This window comes from Pristis pectinata, chromosome 5 (assembly GCF_009764475.1).
Source record: "Pristis pectinata isolate sPriPec2 chromosome 5, sPriPec2.1.pri, whole genome shotgun sequence".
In the NCBI taxonomy this organism is placed as follows: domain Eukaryota; kingdom Metazoa; phylum Chordata; class Chondrichthyes; order Rhinopristiformes; family Pristidae; genus Pristis; species Pristis pectinata.
In genome coordinates, this window is record NC_067409.1 from 34,847,920 (window position 1) to 34,861,711 (window position 13,792).

At 38.8% G+C, this 13,792-nt stretch overlaps 1 protein-coding gene across 3 annotated transcripts in view; it reads right to left on the reverse strand.

The window, feature by feature from the left end:
• stam (signal transducing adaptor molecule (SH3 domain and ITAM motif) 1) overlaps positions 1-13,792 on the reverse strand; it is a 51,376-nt gene that overhangs the window by 17,121 nt on the left and 20,463 nt on the right. For all 3 annotated transcript variants that reach the window (XR_007956363.1, XM_052015984.1, XM_052015986.1), the window contains 8 exons: positions 13,221-13,305; positions 11,878-11,953; positions 11,218-11,313; positions 9,235-9,381; positions 8,976-9,066; positions 7,408-7,597; positions 7,040-7,134; positions 6,712-6,800 (listed from right to left, as the gene is read on the reverse strand). Coding sequence is in view for 2 of the 3 variants with exons in the window: in XM_052015984.1 (XP_051871944.1) it covers positions 6,712-6,800; positions 7,040-7,134; positions 7,408-7,597; positions 8,976-9,066; positions 9,235-9,381; positions 11,218-11,313; positions 11,878-11,953; positions 13,221-13,305 (869 nt within the window). In the remaining variant the exon portion in view is untranslated. The remainder of the gene's footprint in view (positions 1-6,711; positions 6,801-7,039; positions 7,135-7,407; positions 7,598-8,975; positions 9,067-9,234; positions 9,382-11,217; positions 11,314-11,877; positions 11,954-13,220; positions 13,306-13,792) is intronic.

A 13,792-nucleotide genomic window follows, 5' to 3' on the forward strand; every position in this document is an offset into this window, starting at 1 on the left:
ACTATTTAATATCTTGAAGTGCACTGATACAAAATACAATACAAAATTGATGATGAAACACTAGAATTTACCCCAAAGGGGCTGGGATTCATACATAAAGGTGTCGGTACTCAGTCACAGAAAGCTTTGGTTAGACTGCATCTATATTCAACTTTTCTATACTGACCATCAGGAATCATATAATAGTTTCATAGGGATATAAAGTAGTTTCATCAGATTAAAATTAACATTAGCTGGTTGGACAAGTTTGTCTCAAATCAAGTCTTTTGTGTTTAGAAGATTGTGGGTTTATCCATCTGAGGAACGTAAAATGGAGATTTGATAGAAAAACACCACGATACTGAAAATCTGAAATGAAAACAGAAAATGCTGGAAAGAGTCAGCAGATGAGACAGCATCTGTGGAGAGATGAAAGGTCATCAATCTGAAACATTAACTGTGTTCCACTCTCTACAGATGTTATCTGACCTGCTGAGTATTTTCTGTTTCTACTTAGTTCTTCTAATTCCTTTAGAATCCAGAACGTTTTAAAACTGGAGCTGGGTAATTTAGGAGTGGAAATGAAGAAACATTTTCCCCCATACAGAGAGCAGTGGAAATCTAGAACTCTCACTAGTTTCCAAATCCTGGGCACAATTTAATGAGACTCTTCAATTTTTGGCCATGTTTCACTCCAAACCAGCTTATTTTGGGTCACCACAGTTTACAGGCAAAAGCTTTCCATCTGGATCTACTTCTGGGCCTAGCAAAACATTCCACCAGATTACCAAGGTGGTCTCTCCAACTGATGCGTGTTGTTTTTTTTAGAAACAGTACAGCATAGGAACAGGTCATTCAGCCCACAATGTCTGTGCCAAGCATGATGTCATATTAAACTAATCTCTTCTGCCTGCACGTGACCCATATCCCTCAACTCCCTGCATATTCATGTGCCTATCCAACAGCCTCTTGAATGCTACTATCATAACTGCTTCTACTACCACACCTGGCAGCACGTTCCAGGCACCTACCACTCTGCATAAAAAAAAATCTCACCCCACACATCTCCTTTGAACTATCCCCCTCTCACCTTAAAACCATGCCATTTAGTATGTAATGTTGCTACCCTGGGAATAAATTACCAGCTGTCTACCCTATCTATGCCTCTCATAAATTTCAAAAACTTCTATCAGAACTCCCCTCAGCCTCCAACACACCAGAGAAAACAACCCAAGTTTGTCCAACCTCTCCTTATAGTTAATACCCTATAATCCAGACAGCATCCTGCTGAACCTTTTCAAAGACCTCCACATCCTTCCTGTAATGTGGCAACCAGAACTGTACCCAATACTCCAGGTGCAGCCCAAACAAAGTTTTATACAGCTGCAACATGACGTCCTGACTCTCATACTCTATGCCTCTAGTGATGAGGGCAAGCATGCCGTTCCTTCGTTGCCACTCTATCTACTTGCGTTGCCATGTTCAGGGAGATGTGGACTTGGACCTCGATCCCTCTGTACATCAATGCTGTTAAGGGTCTTGCCATTAACTGTGAACTTTCTTGCACTGTACTGCTACCACAAAACAACAAATTTCATGACCTATGTCAGTGATAATAAACCCGATTCCAATTCTCCCAAAGTGCAACATCTCACACTTGCCAGAGCTAAACTCCATTTGCAACTTCTCCACCCATAACTGTAACTGATCTATATCCTGTCTTTGGAAGATTCAATGTCTTTTTTCAAAGTCAGAGTTTATTGTCATGTGCACAAGTACATGTATGCACAGGTACAATGAAGAGATTATTTGCAGCAACATTACAGGCATATAGCATCAGATACACAACATTCACAACAAAAACAAGTTAACAGCATAAATCAGGACTCATTAATTTTTGAATGGTGGTATTTTCAGAAGTACGGCACATCCTTCATCAAGCAGGTCTCCGTGAGCCACCTGCGGCCACTTCTTGGCACGGTGGATAATAACACGCCTACAATTAATTTTACTGCCAGCAATGGAGAAGCTGAGTCGAACAGGCAAAATGTTTCAGGTAATTATTTCTATTGATAACCTTGATTATCTTTGTGCAATGAAGAACAATTTCATGAATTGTAAAGAATTAGAACTTGATACAGGAAATACTCATAGAATAGCATCTTCATGGTGGAATCTCAAGAGAAACATCCTGTATTGGGAATGCCATCATGGAATCATCCCACTTTTGCAGGAATGTCGTTGTAGAACCATTCCTGTATATTAAGAATGCCATTGTAGAATCATCCTGTTTTTTGGGGATTTCATCGTGAAATTATCCATGAATATTGGCAGTGCCGTCATAGAATTGCCTCCATATGTTACAACCTGTGACAGATTTATATTAGTATGCTGAAAGTTGTCATAAAAATTAAATATTATGGCAAGTTTCTGAACCAGCTTTGTGGCAATAATTATGAGGCCATGTTATGCACTGTTGGATGCTAGTGCACCTAATTTTTGTTCAATGTTAACAGTAGGGAGGGCATTCTATGTCTAAAATAATTCCCTATGTTGCATTAACTTTCTGTCTTTTGCATCAACCTATCAGAAATTAATTTTAGCATATTTACATACTTTTACATATTTAAATTAGATTTATTGAACTTGGGCACATAAGAAGTAGGAAGATTAGGGTATTGGGCTCCTATTGGCTTCTCTGCCATTCAGTAGATCATAGCTGATCTTTTACCTCAGCACCACCTTTGTGGACTAGCCCCAGATCTTTTGATTTCCTTGTGCATAGAATCTGTTTACCTGTGTGGAATATACTGAGTGACTGAGCGCTACAGCCCTCTTCAATAGTATTTGCAGATTCAGTATTATCTAGGTGGAGAAATTTGTACTTATTCGTGTGCTTAAAGGCTGGGCCCCTTGTTTTGAGAAACTGAGCCCTTGTTTGAGACAGCTGAGCCAGGGGGAAACATCATCTTGGCATTTATCTGTCAAACCCAATTAAGAGAAAGTGTGCATTCTTCAATGCTCAAGAGAGAGTGTGGGTCCACTCTGTTTCATCTCTCCTCATATGATAAACCAGCTATCCGAGGCATCAGTCTGGTGAACTTTTGCTATATTACATTGAAAGCATTGAGTAGCTCAACCAGACCTGCACACAATATTCCAGTTGTGGTCTCCCCTTGGCCTTGCATAACTGGAGGAAAACATGTCTACATTTGTACAAAATTCCTCTTGCAATAAAGGCCAATGTTTGCCTTCCCAATTGCTTGCTTGTACCTGCATGTTAAATTTCAGTGATTTGTGTGCAAGGAAACTTGGGTCCACTTGAACACCAGCACCAACCACTTCACTTTGTCTGCATGTCTTTGGTTATGAACTTCTGTATTTGTTCCTCTCCCTGTTAACCCTGCTTGAGAGAGTAGAGAGGATTATGTCTCTGCTCCATTCCTAGCTGTAGGTCATTATTGCTTTTATTTCTTTTCCTTTCAAAGCCAGAGGGGAAGATGTGATCAGTAGATTAGCATTTGCCCATTTTCATCTAGTGCAGCAGTCTAGTTAAAATCATTCTCCTCTGACCCCATAATTAAAGTTGAGGTCAGATTCTTTGTCCACATCTGAATAAAATATAAAAAGGCCTTAGAAAATGCATTTCATGGTTTATAATAAGTAATTTATAATAAAATAGCCCACAGTGCTGTGGATCCTGGATGTAATTTGTGTAGGTCCGATTAAAGACAAAGGTGGGAAGATGTGCCTGGAAGCTGTGGACGTGGGTGAGGTTCTCAATGAATACTTCTCTTCAGTATTCACCAAGGAGAGGGGTCTTGATGACGCTGAGGACAGTGTTGGTAAGGGTAATGTTCTAGAGTATGTAGATATCAAGAGAGAGGATGTGTTAGAGCTGTTAGAAAACATTAGGACAGATAAGTCCCCAGGGCCTGACAGAATATTCCCCAGGCTGCTTCGTGAGGCGAGGGAGGAGATTGTTGAACTGTTGGCTAGGATCTTTGAGTCCTCGTTGTCCACAGGAATGGTACCGGAGGATTGGAGGGTGGCGAATGTTGTCCCCTTATTCAAAAAAGGTAGTAGGGATAGTCCAGGGAATTACAGACCAGTGAGCCTTATGTCTGTGGTGGGCAAGCTGTTAGAAAGGATTCTAAGAGATAGGATCTATGAGCATTTAGAGAATCATGGACTGACTAGGGACAGCCAGCACGGCTGTGTGAAGGGAAGATCTTGCCTCACAAGCCTGATAGGGTTCTTTGAGGAGGTGACCAGGAATATTGATGAGGGTAGCGCAGTAGATGTGGTCCACATCAATTTTAGTAAGGCGTTTGACAAGGTTCCACATGGTAGGCTTCTTCAGAAGGTCAGAGGCCAAGGGATCCAGAGAGGCTTGGCCGTGTGGATTCAGAATTGGCTTGCCTGTAGAAAGCAGAGGGTTGTGGTGGAGGGAGTGCATTCAGGTTGGAGGGCTGTGACTAGTGGTGTCCCACAGGGATTGGTTCTGGGACCTCTACTTTTTGTGATATTTATTAATGACTTGGATGAGGGGGTGGAAGGTTGGGTTAGCAAGTTTGCAGATGACACAAGATCGGTGGTGTTGTGGATAGTGTGGAGGGCTGTCGAAGCTTACAAAGGGATATTGATAGGATGAAGAGCAGGGCTGACAAGTGGCAGATGGAGTTCAATCCAGAGAAGTGTGAGGTAGTACACTTTGGAAGAACAAACTCCAAGGCAGAGTACAAGGTAAATGGCAGGATTCCGGGCAGTGTGGAGGAGCAGAGAGATCTGGGGGTTCATATCCACAGATCACTGAAAGTTGCCTCGCAGGTGGATAGGGTAGTTAAGAAAGCTTATGGGATGTTAGCTTTCATAAATCATGGGATCAAGTTTAAGAGCCGTGAAGTATGATGCAGCTTTACAAAACTCTGGTTAGATCACACTTAGAGTACTGTGTCCAGTTCTGGTCGCCTCATTATAGGAAGGATGTGGAGTTGGAAAGGGTGCAGAGGAGATTTACCAGGATTCTGCCTGGATTAGAGAGTATGGATTATGAGGAGAGACTAAAGGAGTTAGGGCTTTACTCATTGGAGAGAAGGAGGATGAGGGGAGACATGATAGAGGTATACAAAATATTAAGGGGAATAGATAGAGTGGACAGCCAGCACCTCTTTCCCAGGGCACCAATGCTCAATACAAGAGGGCATAGCTTTAAGGTAATGGGTGGGAAGTTCAAGGGAGATGTCAGAGGGAGGTTTTTCACCCAGAGAGTGGTTGGTGCATGGAATGCGCTGCCTGGGGTGGTGGTGGAGACTGATATGTTGGTCAAGTTCAAGAGATTGTTAGATAAGCATACGGAGGAATTTAAAATAGAGGGATATGTGGGAGGAAGGGGTTAGGTGTGGTTTGAAGGTCAGCACAACATGGTGGGCCGAAGGGCCTGTATTGTGCTGTATTGTTCTATGGTTCTATTATACAAAATTGTACAAGAAAGATAACAATTAGAACAAAAAATGCCCATTGTAGTGCAAAGTGGTCAAAATACTGCTATACTGAGGTAGTGATTAGGGTTGTGCAGGTTGGTTCAAGAACCGAATGGTTGAAGGGAGGTAGCTGTTATTGAACCGGGTGGTGTGGGACTTCAGGCTTCTGTACTTCCTGCCCAATGGTAGCTGCAAGAAAATGGCATAGCCCCGATGGTGGGAATCTTTGATGATAGATGTTGCCTTCTTCAGGCAGCGCCTCACAGATATTACCAATGGTGGGGAGGGAGGATTGACCAGAATGTACATAGAAAATTTACAATAAAAGAGACCATTTATCCCGAAGAGCTCTCCAGCCTATTCACAGCAGTGATCTGTAGCCTTGCAGAGTGCTTCAAGTGCTTTTTAAATGAGATGTGATTGGTGCCCCTACTACACTTTCAAGTAGTGAGTTCCAGACCTTTAACCATCCTTTGGGTGAAGAAATTTTAACACAACAGAAAGGTAACCGAAGTGTCACATCTATTACTAGAAGTCAGTTGAAAAAAAATCAAAGATTCTGAAATTGCCAACTTACATAGAAAAAAATGAAAATCAGAATGTGGTTTATTACTGCATTGCAACTACAACACTAGTCAACTTTATTCCCATGAACTTCCCAAAGATTTGTTTTATATAGTTCTAGTATTAGATTTTCTTAACCTTGAAGTTTTCGCTTACACTGGAAAGCAAGTAAGCAAGCAATGATACTTAAGTAACCTGCAAGCCTTAAATACATCTTAAACTTCCATAATTGGAAGTTCATGGGAATAAAGGCAACTAGTAACAATCTGGTTACACCAAAATAATAGAGTAAATAAACTACATTCTGATCTTCATTTTTCTTAGTTGGCAATCTCTGTCGATTTCCTCAACTGACCAGATTCTGTGATCTCCTCCAGCCAAAGAACCACTGGAGTTTCATGAACCACTCCTACATGCACTTCCCAGAATTGCTCCATAATTAGTGAATTTACCTTCAGCTATCAAAGACTTAAGCTTTGGTATTCCCTTTCAAAAGCCCCTTCAGTCACCCATCTGCTTTTCCTCCTTTAAGCTGCACTTTACAATCTACATTTCAATATCTAATTTTAGTTGTTTCAAATTTTGTTTGATAATACGCCTTTGAAATGCACTTGGGCATTTTGCTGTTTAAGATGCTGTTATCCAAAAACATCATCTACTTAATTGTAGCACACAGATTACTTACTTCATCAATATAAACTGGTTCAGGTTCTGGTTCCAGTGTTTCAACTTGTACCTCATCACTAAATTGTACCGTTTTCTTCTCAGTTTTCACTGTGAAGAACAATCCTAGTATTAGTAGCAGCCAAAGTTTATAATTATATAAAAGTGTACAACAATAATTGACTTTTCAATTGAAGTTCATAAATTGAAAGCTAATTTTTAAGTCCCACCATTAATATACTGTTTACGTATGAAAGTCTGTAATCTTAATACACCTGGTAAATTAAAATTAATACTTATAAAATTCAAAAGCTACCATTGGATTTATTTAACATGTAATAATTACTCACGCATCTCTGGTTCTGCTGTTAGGTCTGCTGTCACAAAATTCGATGGAAATAATCCAATACCTTGATATGTTTCACCTTTCCACCAATTTGGATCACTATTGAACATTGATGAACATAGGGTTTCAGCAGTTTAATATTGATCATCTCAAATCATTACCCCATTGAATGTTAGCGTGCATCCAAGAAACTATATTTGCGACATTTATTCATTGAATTTCTCAGATATACTCTTAATACCCCATATTTGCTTACCAAACATCTATTTTTTTCTATATTTAATAGTTTGTACAGAACTATATACTGAAGCTTTAAGATGCATTCAAATCCAGTAAAGTTCATAATAAGGAAGGAAAATTATTTCCACATACCTGTCATCTAGTACAGTAATTATCTCTCCAGCTTTAAAGGTGAGCTCATTATCTTCGGCAGCTTCAAAGTCATAGATGGCTCGCACCTTCCGTCCTTCAGGTTTGCTGGTCACAAGGCTTGATGTGTTTGGATACAGACTGGAGACAGTGGTCTGCTGCTGTCTTTGTTCTTTCAACGATAACTCAATGGCTATAAAAGGCAGTAGATACCAAAATATAGCTCAATAAAATCATATTTCACTTGTCCAACTTGATTTCCCAACATCGAGAAAATAGTCAATAACCTACAGAAGTGATATTGTAACTCTTTCAGTTTATACAAACAGCTTGTTACATCTTGCTAAAGAGATGGCAGCAATGAGACATATTTCATTTTTATGGAAGTTCATAATCATGGAGATAGGATACCAAACTCACATGATATGGTAATCACAGATATTCAAAAACTGACTTGATCAAAGTCTCGAACATTGTGTTCCATGGCAACCATGACCGAACACTTGTCGCTCAATTCCTCCATGGAATCGATGTGATTCAGTATTCTATTATCCTGAAATAACTCTCCCCAATGGTCCACCTTCATTGGATCATCCTTCCATGGCTCATTTTGTTTTGACCATTCTATCTTCAATGGCTTCTTGCCTCATCCCCTCACCTTTGGCAAGGCCCCAAGTTTCACATCTGGTCACCCTCATGTGCCTCATCTACAAGTTGCCTTCTAGCCCAAATTATTGTCAGTGTATACCTCTTCACAAGTCATGGCATCGTGACTGAACAGTGGAACCGCTATTTTGATGCGAGATTGATAAATTAATAATCAGTCTCCTTGGGAGGCGATAAAAGCAAAGGGTTGATTGATTCAAATTAAAGTTAGGTAGAATTCTTTTAAAAATAATATTTTGCTGTACAATTTACCAGTAATGTTACTCATGGCATATGGTAACTGTAGAACACTTGGAAGGAATAAATAGCTTTGGACTGTGGCCCAAAACAGGCAGGTTTTTGTCATCCCAGATCTGGGTCTGCTATAGTCCAAGATAGGCCATTAGATGATAGCTCCATAATTATTGCAACTTACAACTACCATGTGGGCAAAAACATTGTGAAAGTTGGAAAAAAAGATAACTTGGCATTTTTTCCACCTGTCTATTCTCATGTTCCTATGTAACTCCTTTCAATATTTATTCCCATGCTAAATCTAGTCCAGACTTCCAATCTTCAGGACTTTGATGTCAGAATCTTAATTAACAGATTTTCCATGGCAATACTCATCACATTCTAGAGGCTGGTAGTCCAGTTGCACCAGCTATCACAGCACTACATTTTGGGATTCTACACATCTTTCCTAATTCCTACATCTTTTAATCTTCAAAGCTGTGTTTTTTTTTACATTGTTTCCAGACATGTTGAAGTGTTTTAGGCCATTTGTCTGCACCAAATGTGCTAAACAAGTTTAATTATTTTTGAGCTAGGTGTAAAATGAAATTGTGCTGCCAATTTCTTCCAATAAACAGCAAAATGTGTGCATCTCTAAATTTATTCATTACGTGGACATAGAATAAATTCACCTTTTGCCAAGTCCTCCTCCTCTTTTTTGTTTGCTGTTACATTGGGGTCCTTGGCTACCAAGGCAGGACTTGCCTTTGCCTGTTCTGCAGCCTATCACAATCAAAGACAAAGTTAGAAATAAACAATATTATTCACAAAACGTTAATGTAAACCAACAAATTCAATCTTTGTAAATTCTAACAGCAGTGAGCTGACGAGGAAAGCTTGACCTATACAGCTGGTAATGCTTGCAGAAAAGCCAATACAAAATTGCATTACCTGAGAACCGACAGCAGGAAATGTAACTCCTTGTTCCTTCAGGTTTTTTATCATTGCAGATATAAGACTAAGTTGGGGGTCATTCTTAAATTCTTCTGCCCATTCTACCATGAGGGCTTTAAGCTTTTCGCAAACTTTTGGGTGCCCCTGAAAGTCAAGATTACAGATCATCAAGATTCATTCTAAATTGCTATTTTATCTTCAGAAAGAAAATATTTTTCTGAACCTGGTCCAACCTAATCCTTCAATATTCCGCAGTGACTAAACGGATCCGATCATCTTCATTGCTTGAAAACCAAAGTGACTCTTCCTTTAATATGTTTCATAGAAACATACAATTCATCGACCAACTTAATTCATAAATGATACTCTTCGCTTTAAATAATGCCTTAAAATTTAGATAAATTTTGCAGCAAGTACATGGCTCAAGAAATTTTGGAATAGAAAAAGAAATGAGTCTTTTTGAAAAGACGTCTAGCTCCAAACCACATCCAATATGTTATTATATTACAATATTTTGTTGGTACACACTCCACTCACTGGTACAGAACCATATTTGAAAAGGCAAACTTCACTGTGCAATTTTTATTTTAAAATCACACACCTTGAATGGATGACCCCGTCACAAGACTTACAGGAAATAAGATTAATAGAAGCACAATATCAGGGGGGTGGAAAAACAGTACTTAATAAAGGCAAGGTACAGATTATATAATTAAAGACATTAGCCTTATTGTAATTTTAAGTATCGCCGCTGTTCCAAAATAGGGACTTTGTATTATTAGGTTATTTCCAGAAGTTAAGTATACCTTGATACTGTTATAGATCCTGCCACATATCTAGCAGCTAAAATATTAAGAAGAACAATCCACAACCCTGCAATAAATAGGCTTTATTAAGCGAAGAAGACCGACAAGTTGGAACCACTGAATGCATGCACCTACTTTGCAGATACTGAGGCATTGTCGCAAGTCTGGTAGGTAGTTTAATAGTATAAAGAACAAGAGGCAATGTTGAGTAAATCAACAAACCAAAGAAATATAAAGAATATCAAACGATTCAAATATTGTGCTCACTATGCAGCATGCTTAGCTCCAGATAACAGATGGAAATCGCCTTCATAACCCCCTTGAGACTTCCCCATGGCAAAAATCCCAGATTAAATACCAACTGTCAAAACTGTCAAAAGTAGACTGCAGATGGGCCAATATGGCACTCAGAACTTGCTACAGTAGGTTCATATAACAATTTGGTTGTTAAGGTCAAACAGACAACTGATCACGATCCACTAGTCATTTCCCATAATAATAGGACTTATCTCATCCTCCTGGGCAGGGGAAATGAAAAACAGCTGCAAAAATATGTCAAACCATTATTTTTCAATTCTGAAGGAGTTGGCTCAGGGCCAACACTGAGCACAGCCAAGAAATGGGTCACATGCTCTTTAGAGTGCATTGAAGTATGTAACATGCCAAGTTCTTGGGTGGCAGGGGGTGGAGGTGGCAAGTACTCAAACATTAGTAGTAATTTTATCAAATCCGAAACAGCAAATCAACTAGCACAATCAATGCTGAGCTTAGAAGAAAAAAAATCATTTCCTTGTCTATAAAGCCAGCTACAATGTATAAAGTGCACAGATCCAAAGGACACCACAATAAGGAAAAGCGAACCATAATATCTGCTGCATAGTATGAAAGTCCCATCTTACTTACAAATCTGCACTTTGGACTCTCAATTTATCTACTCCAAGTTAGCAACCAAAGTAAAATAAACCAAAACAGAACAACAGAACCTTGATAATAAGGACAACTCTCTAATAACATTAATAAGGATCATAAAACAAATGGCAAATGTAGAATGAACTTCTGGAAAAAGATCCATCATATTCCATTACTTAACAGAGGAGTAACTTGCTGTAAACTACAGTAGGATTAATATGGGTGACAAAGCTAAATCAATTTAATTATATTAAACTATATTTACCTTATTTAAGACATTGCTTACTTCACTTGCAAAGTCCCTCGAGCAGACTTCAAGGTGAAATATTTTGCCACAGTTTGATACACATGCTCCTAGCAGCTTTAAAATAAGAATTCAATCATGAACATATAATCAAAACATGACAAACATAAACAGTGCACTAGGCTATAGCACCTTTTTAGTATTATTGAATGATTCTAACAAATAGTTTAGAATTTTAATAAAATTACAATTCATCCATTCACATAACAACAATGGCTCATTCCAAGCACATTCTAAACTGATCAAAATTGATTTGTATTTTGCAGTTATACTGAGAGTTTAGCCACCATTACATGTTGTCATTACACTGTGAAGCAGATGGTGACATCTGGAATACAAACGTCTGCAGCTAAATATGATAGATGCTCCAAGCGATTGCCTTGCTTCTCTATAGGATGTTCTGCTCTGTAACTATTTCCAGCTTAATTTGAGAAATCAAATAACTGATAAGGATATCAGGTATGTACCAAATAATTCTGCCTTCATAGAGCTTGATAATGTTGCACTAAGTTCCAAGTAGTATGGGTGAGCTTTAGTGATCTACTTAGCCATATTTGAACAGGTGGGGTGAATTTGTTGTGCAGAAAACGTCAATAAAAAAATACAAAAAAAACTACTTACAGTTAGTGCCTGCATAGCAACATGAGGATCCTTGTGATTCACTCTTTTCATAATGGACCTTAAGCAGTCTTTTGGCCTAATGATTAATAGCACAGTGTAAATGACTTCCGTTTTTTAAAAAATACTAATATTTCTAACTTACACACCCTAAAAATAGACATCTATCCTAAAAGCCATCCTGTATGCTCATTATAACTTTTCAGTCATTGGTCTGATATTGCAAACTGCAAATTCCTTGATCTGCCAATGCATGCTTTCCAAGAAAACAAATACAGCTTTGGGATCAAGTTGAGGAGATGCAGTGGAAACGAGCAGGGTGCAGGTCACTGGTTATGGTTTGCCAAAAAAGAACCTGTGGTCATGAAGTGAGACGGTAAGCAGGACAGTGAGGTAATGGGACTTACTCGAGGGCATTCTCAGCCCACACTAGTTTTAGGAAAGACCAAGTTCCTGAACAATAGTATTGCTCATGGAATGGCATTATTGACTGCATGACCAATGCCAAGATCACATCATTAGTGCATGGTCATTTGAGACAAGTACCCAGTCAAATTTCCAGCACATCAATGATTACAATCCAAAAATGAATGCAATTTCTGTCCACTCCATCAGTAGGCATGATTTAATCTCTTAGCACTGAAAACCAGTGGTGGACAACTGAATTGAGACCATTATCTATTCAATTAAAACTGGTCAAATTTGCAAAATACTGATAGATTAAAGTTAAATCCAGGCTGCAATCTGTTTAAGTCTGTGGAAAAGTGCATATGGGGTTCCTGGCAACAGACCAACATTCATCTGATTCCCAGCACACGTTTCACAAACTGAACGTCAATGCCCAGGTAAACAAAGTACTTAGATAAAAGGGAAAAAGAACAGGCTCAGAAGAAAATTGTGAACAATGTGAAATAGATGCAAAGCAAGGCCAGGTTACAGATTTAGAGAAGAGCACAGCAAAGTGAATGGCATTTAGCCCATCATAACTCTGCCTGATCTTTGGTTATCTAATTAGTTTCAATCTTCTGCTCTTTCCCTATGGCTCTGCAGTTTTTTCCTCTCTTTTCAATCATCTAATTTTTTTTTTTAAGAACTTACTACTAATTCTGCTTCTACCACTCAGTTAGTATATTCTAGGCCTTAACAACTGTATAAAGCCTGTGTATGGCACTGCTAAGCTATGTGGGTGATTCCCAAGACAAACACGAGACCCTACTTGGCGATGGAGTTGCTTAATTTGGAAATGGATTCCAAATGCTTTACTTAAACAGCCACTTCTGACTTAATCCTCCAATCATGATACAAATACAGTAGCACCATTTAGAAAATGAAATGTTCACACTCACCCAGTACGAGACTGCCCAACTTTGTCACAGATGTCCAGTATGAGGCCCCAGTCCTCTGCAGTATTCATTTCACTTGTTGCTTTCTCTATTTAATTAAAAGGAAACAGAGTGAAAAAAAACATACAAATGCCTGTAAAGCTTTTAGCAAGGAAACACATGAATACATTACTCTGAGAATCCCAGACAAATGTTTTGCTCCAATCTCACGAAATGCAATCAAGATGCAATATATTTAACATACATTTCAATTTTTTTTTTGTTAAGGAAAAGTATAGGATTCACTGGCAAGGCCAGCATTTATTGGGCACCACTTTTTAACCTTAAGATAGTGGTTCCTGATCTGCTACAGTTCTGATGGAGGTATTCTTGAAGTGCTGTTGGGTGGGGAGAAGAAACAATAATTCCAACAATTTTTTGAAGCTGTTAGTTGATCGAAACTTGTATTTATGCAGCAATCAATAGAGCAAAGCACCAAACAGAAGCAAGGTTTCCCATGCCTGCTCCACTTTTCAAAATGAACAGAACTGATCTTTTACCTCATTCCCACTTTTCTGCACCAACTACATATCCCT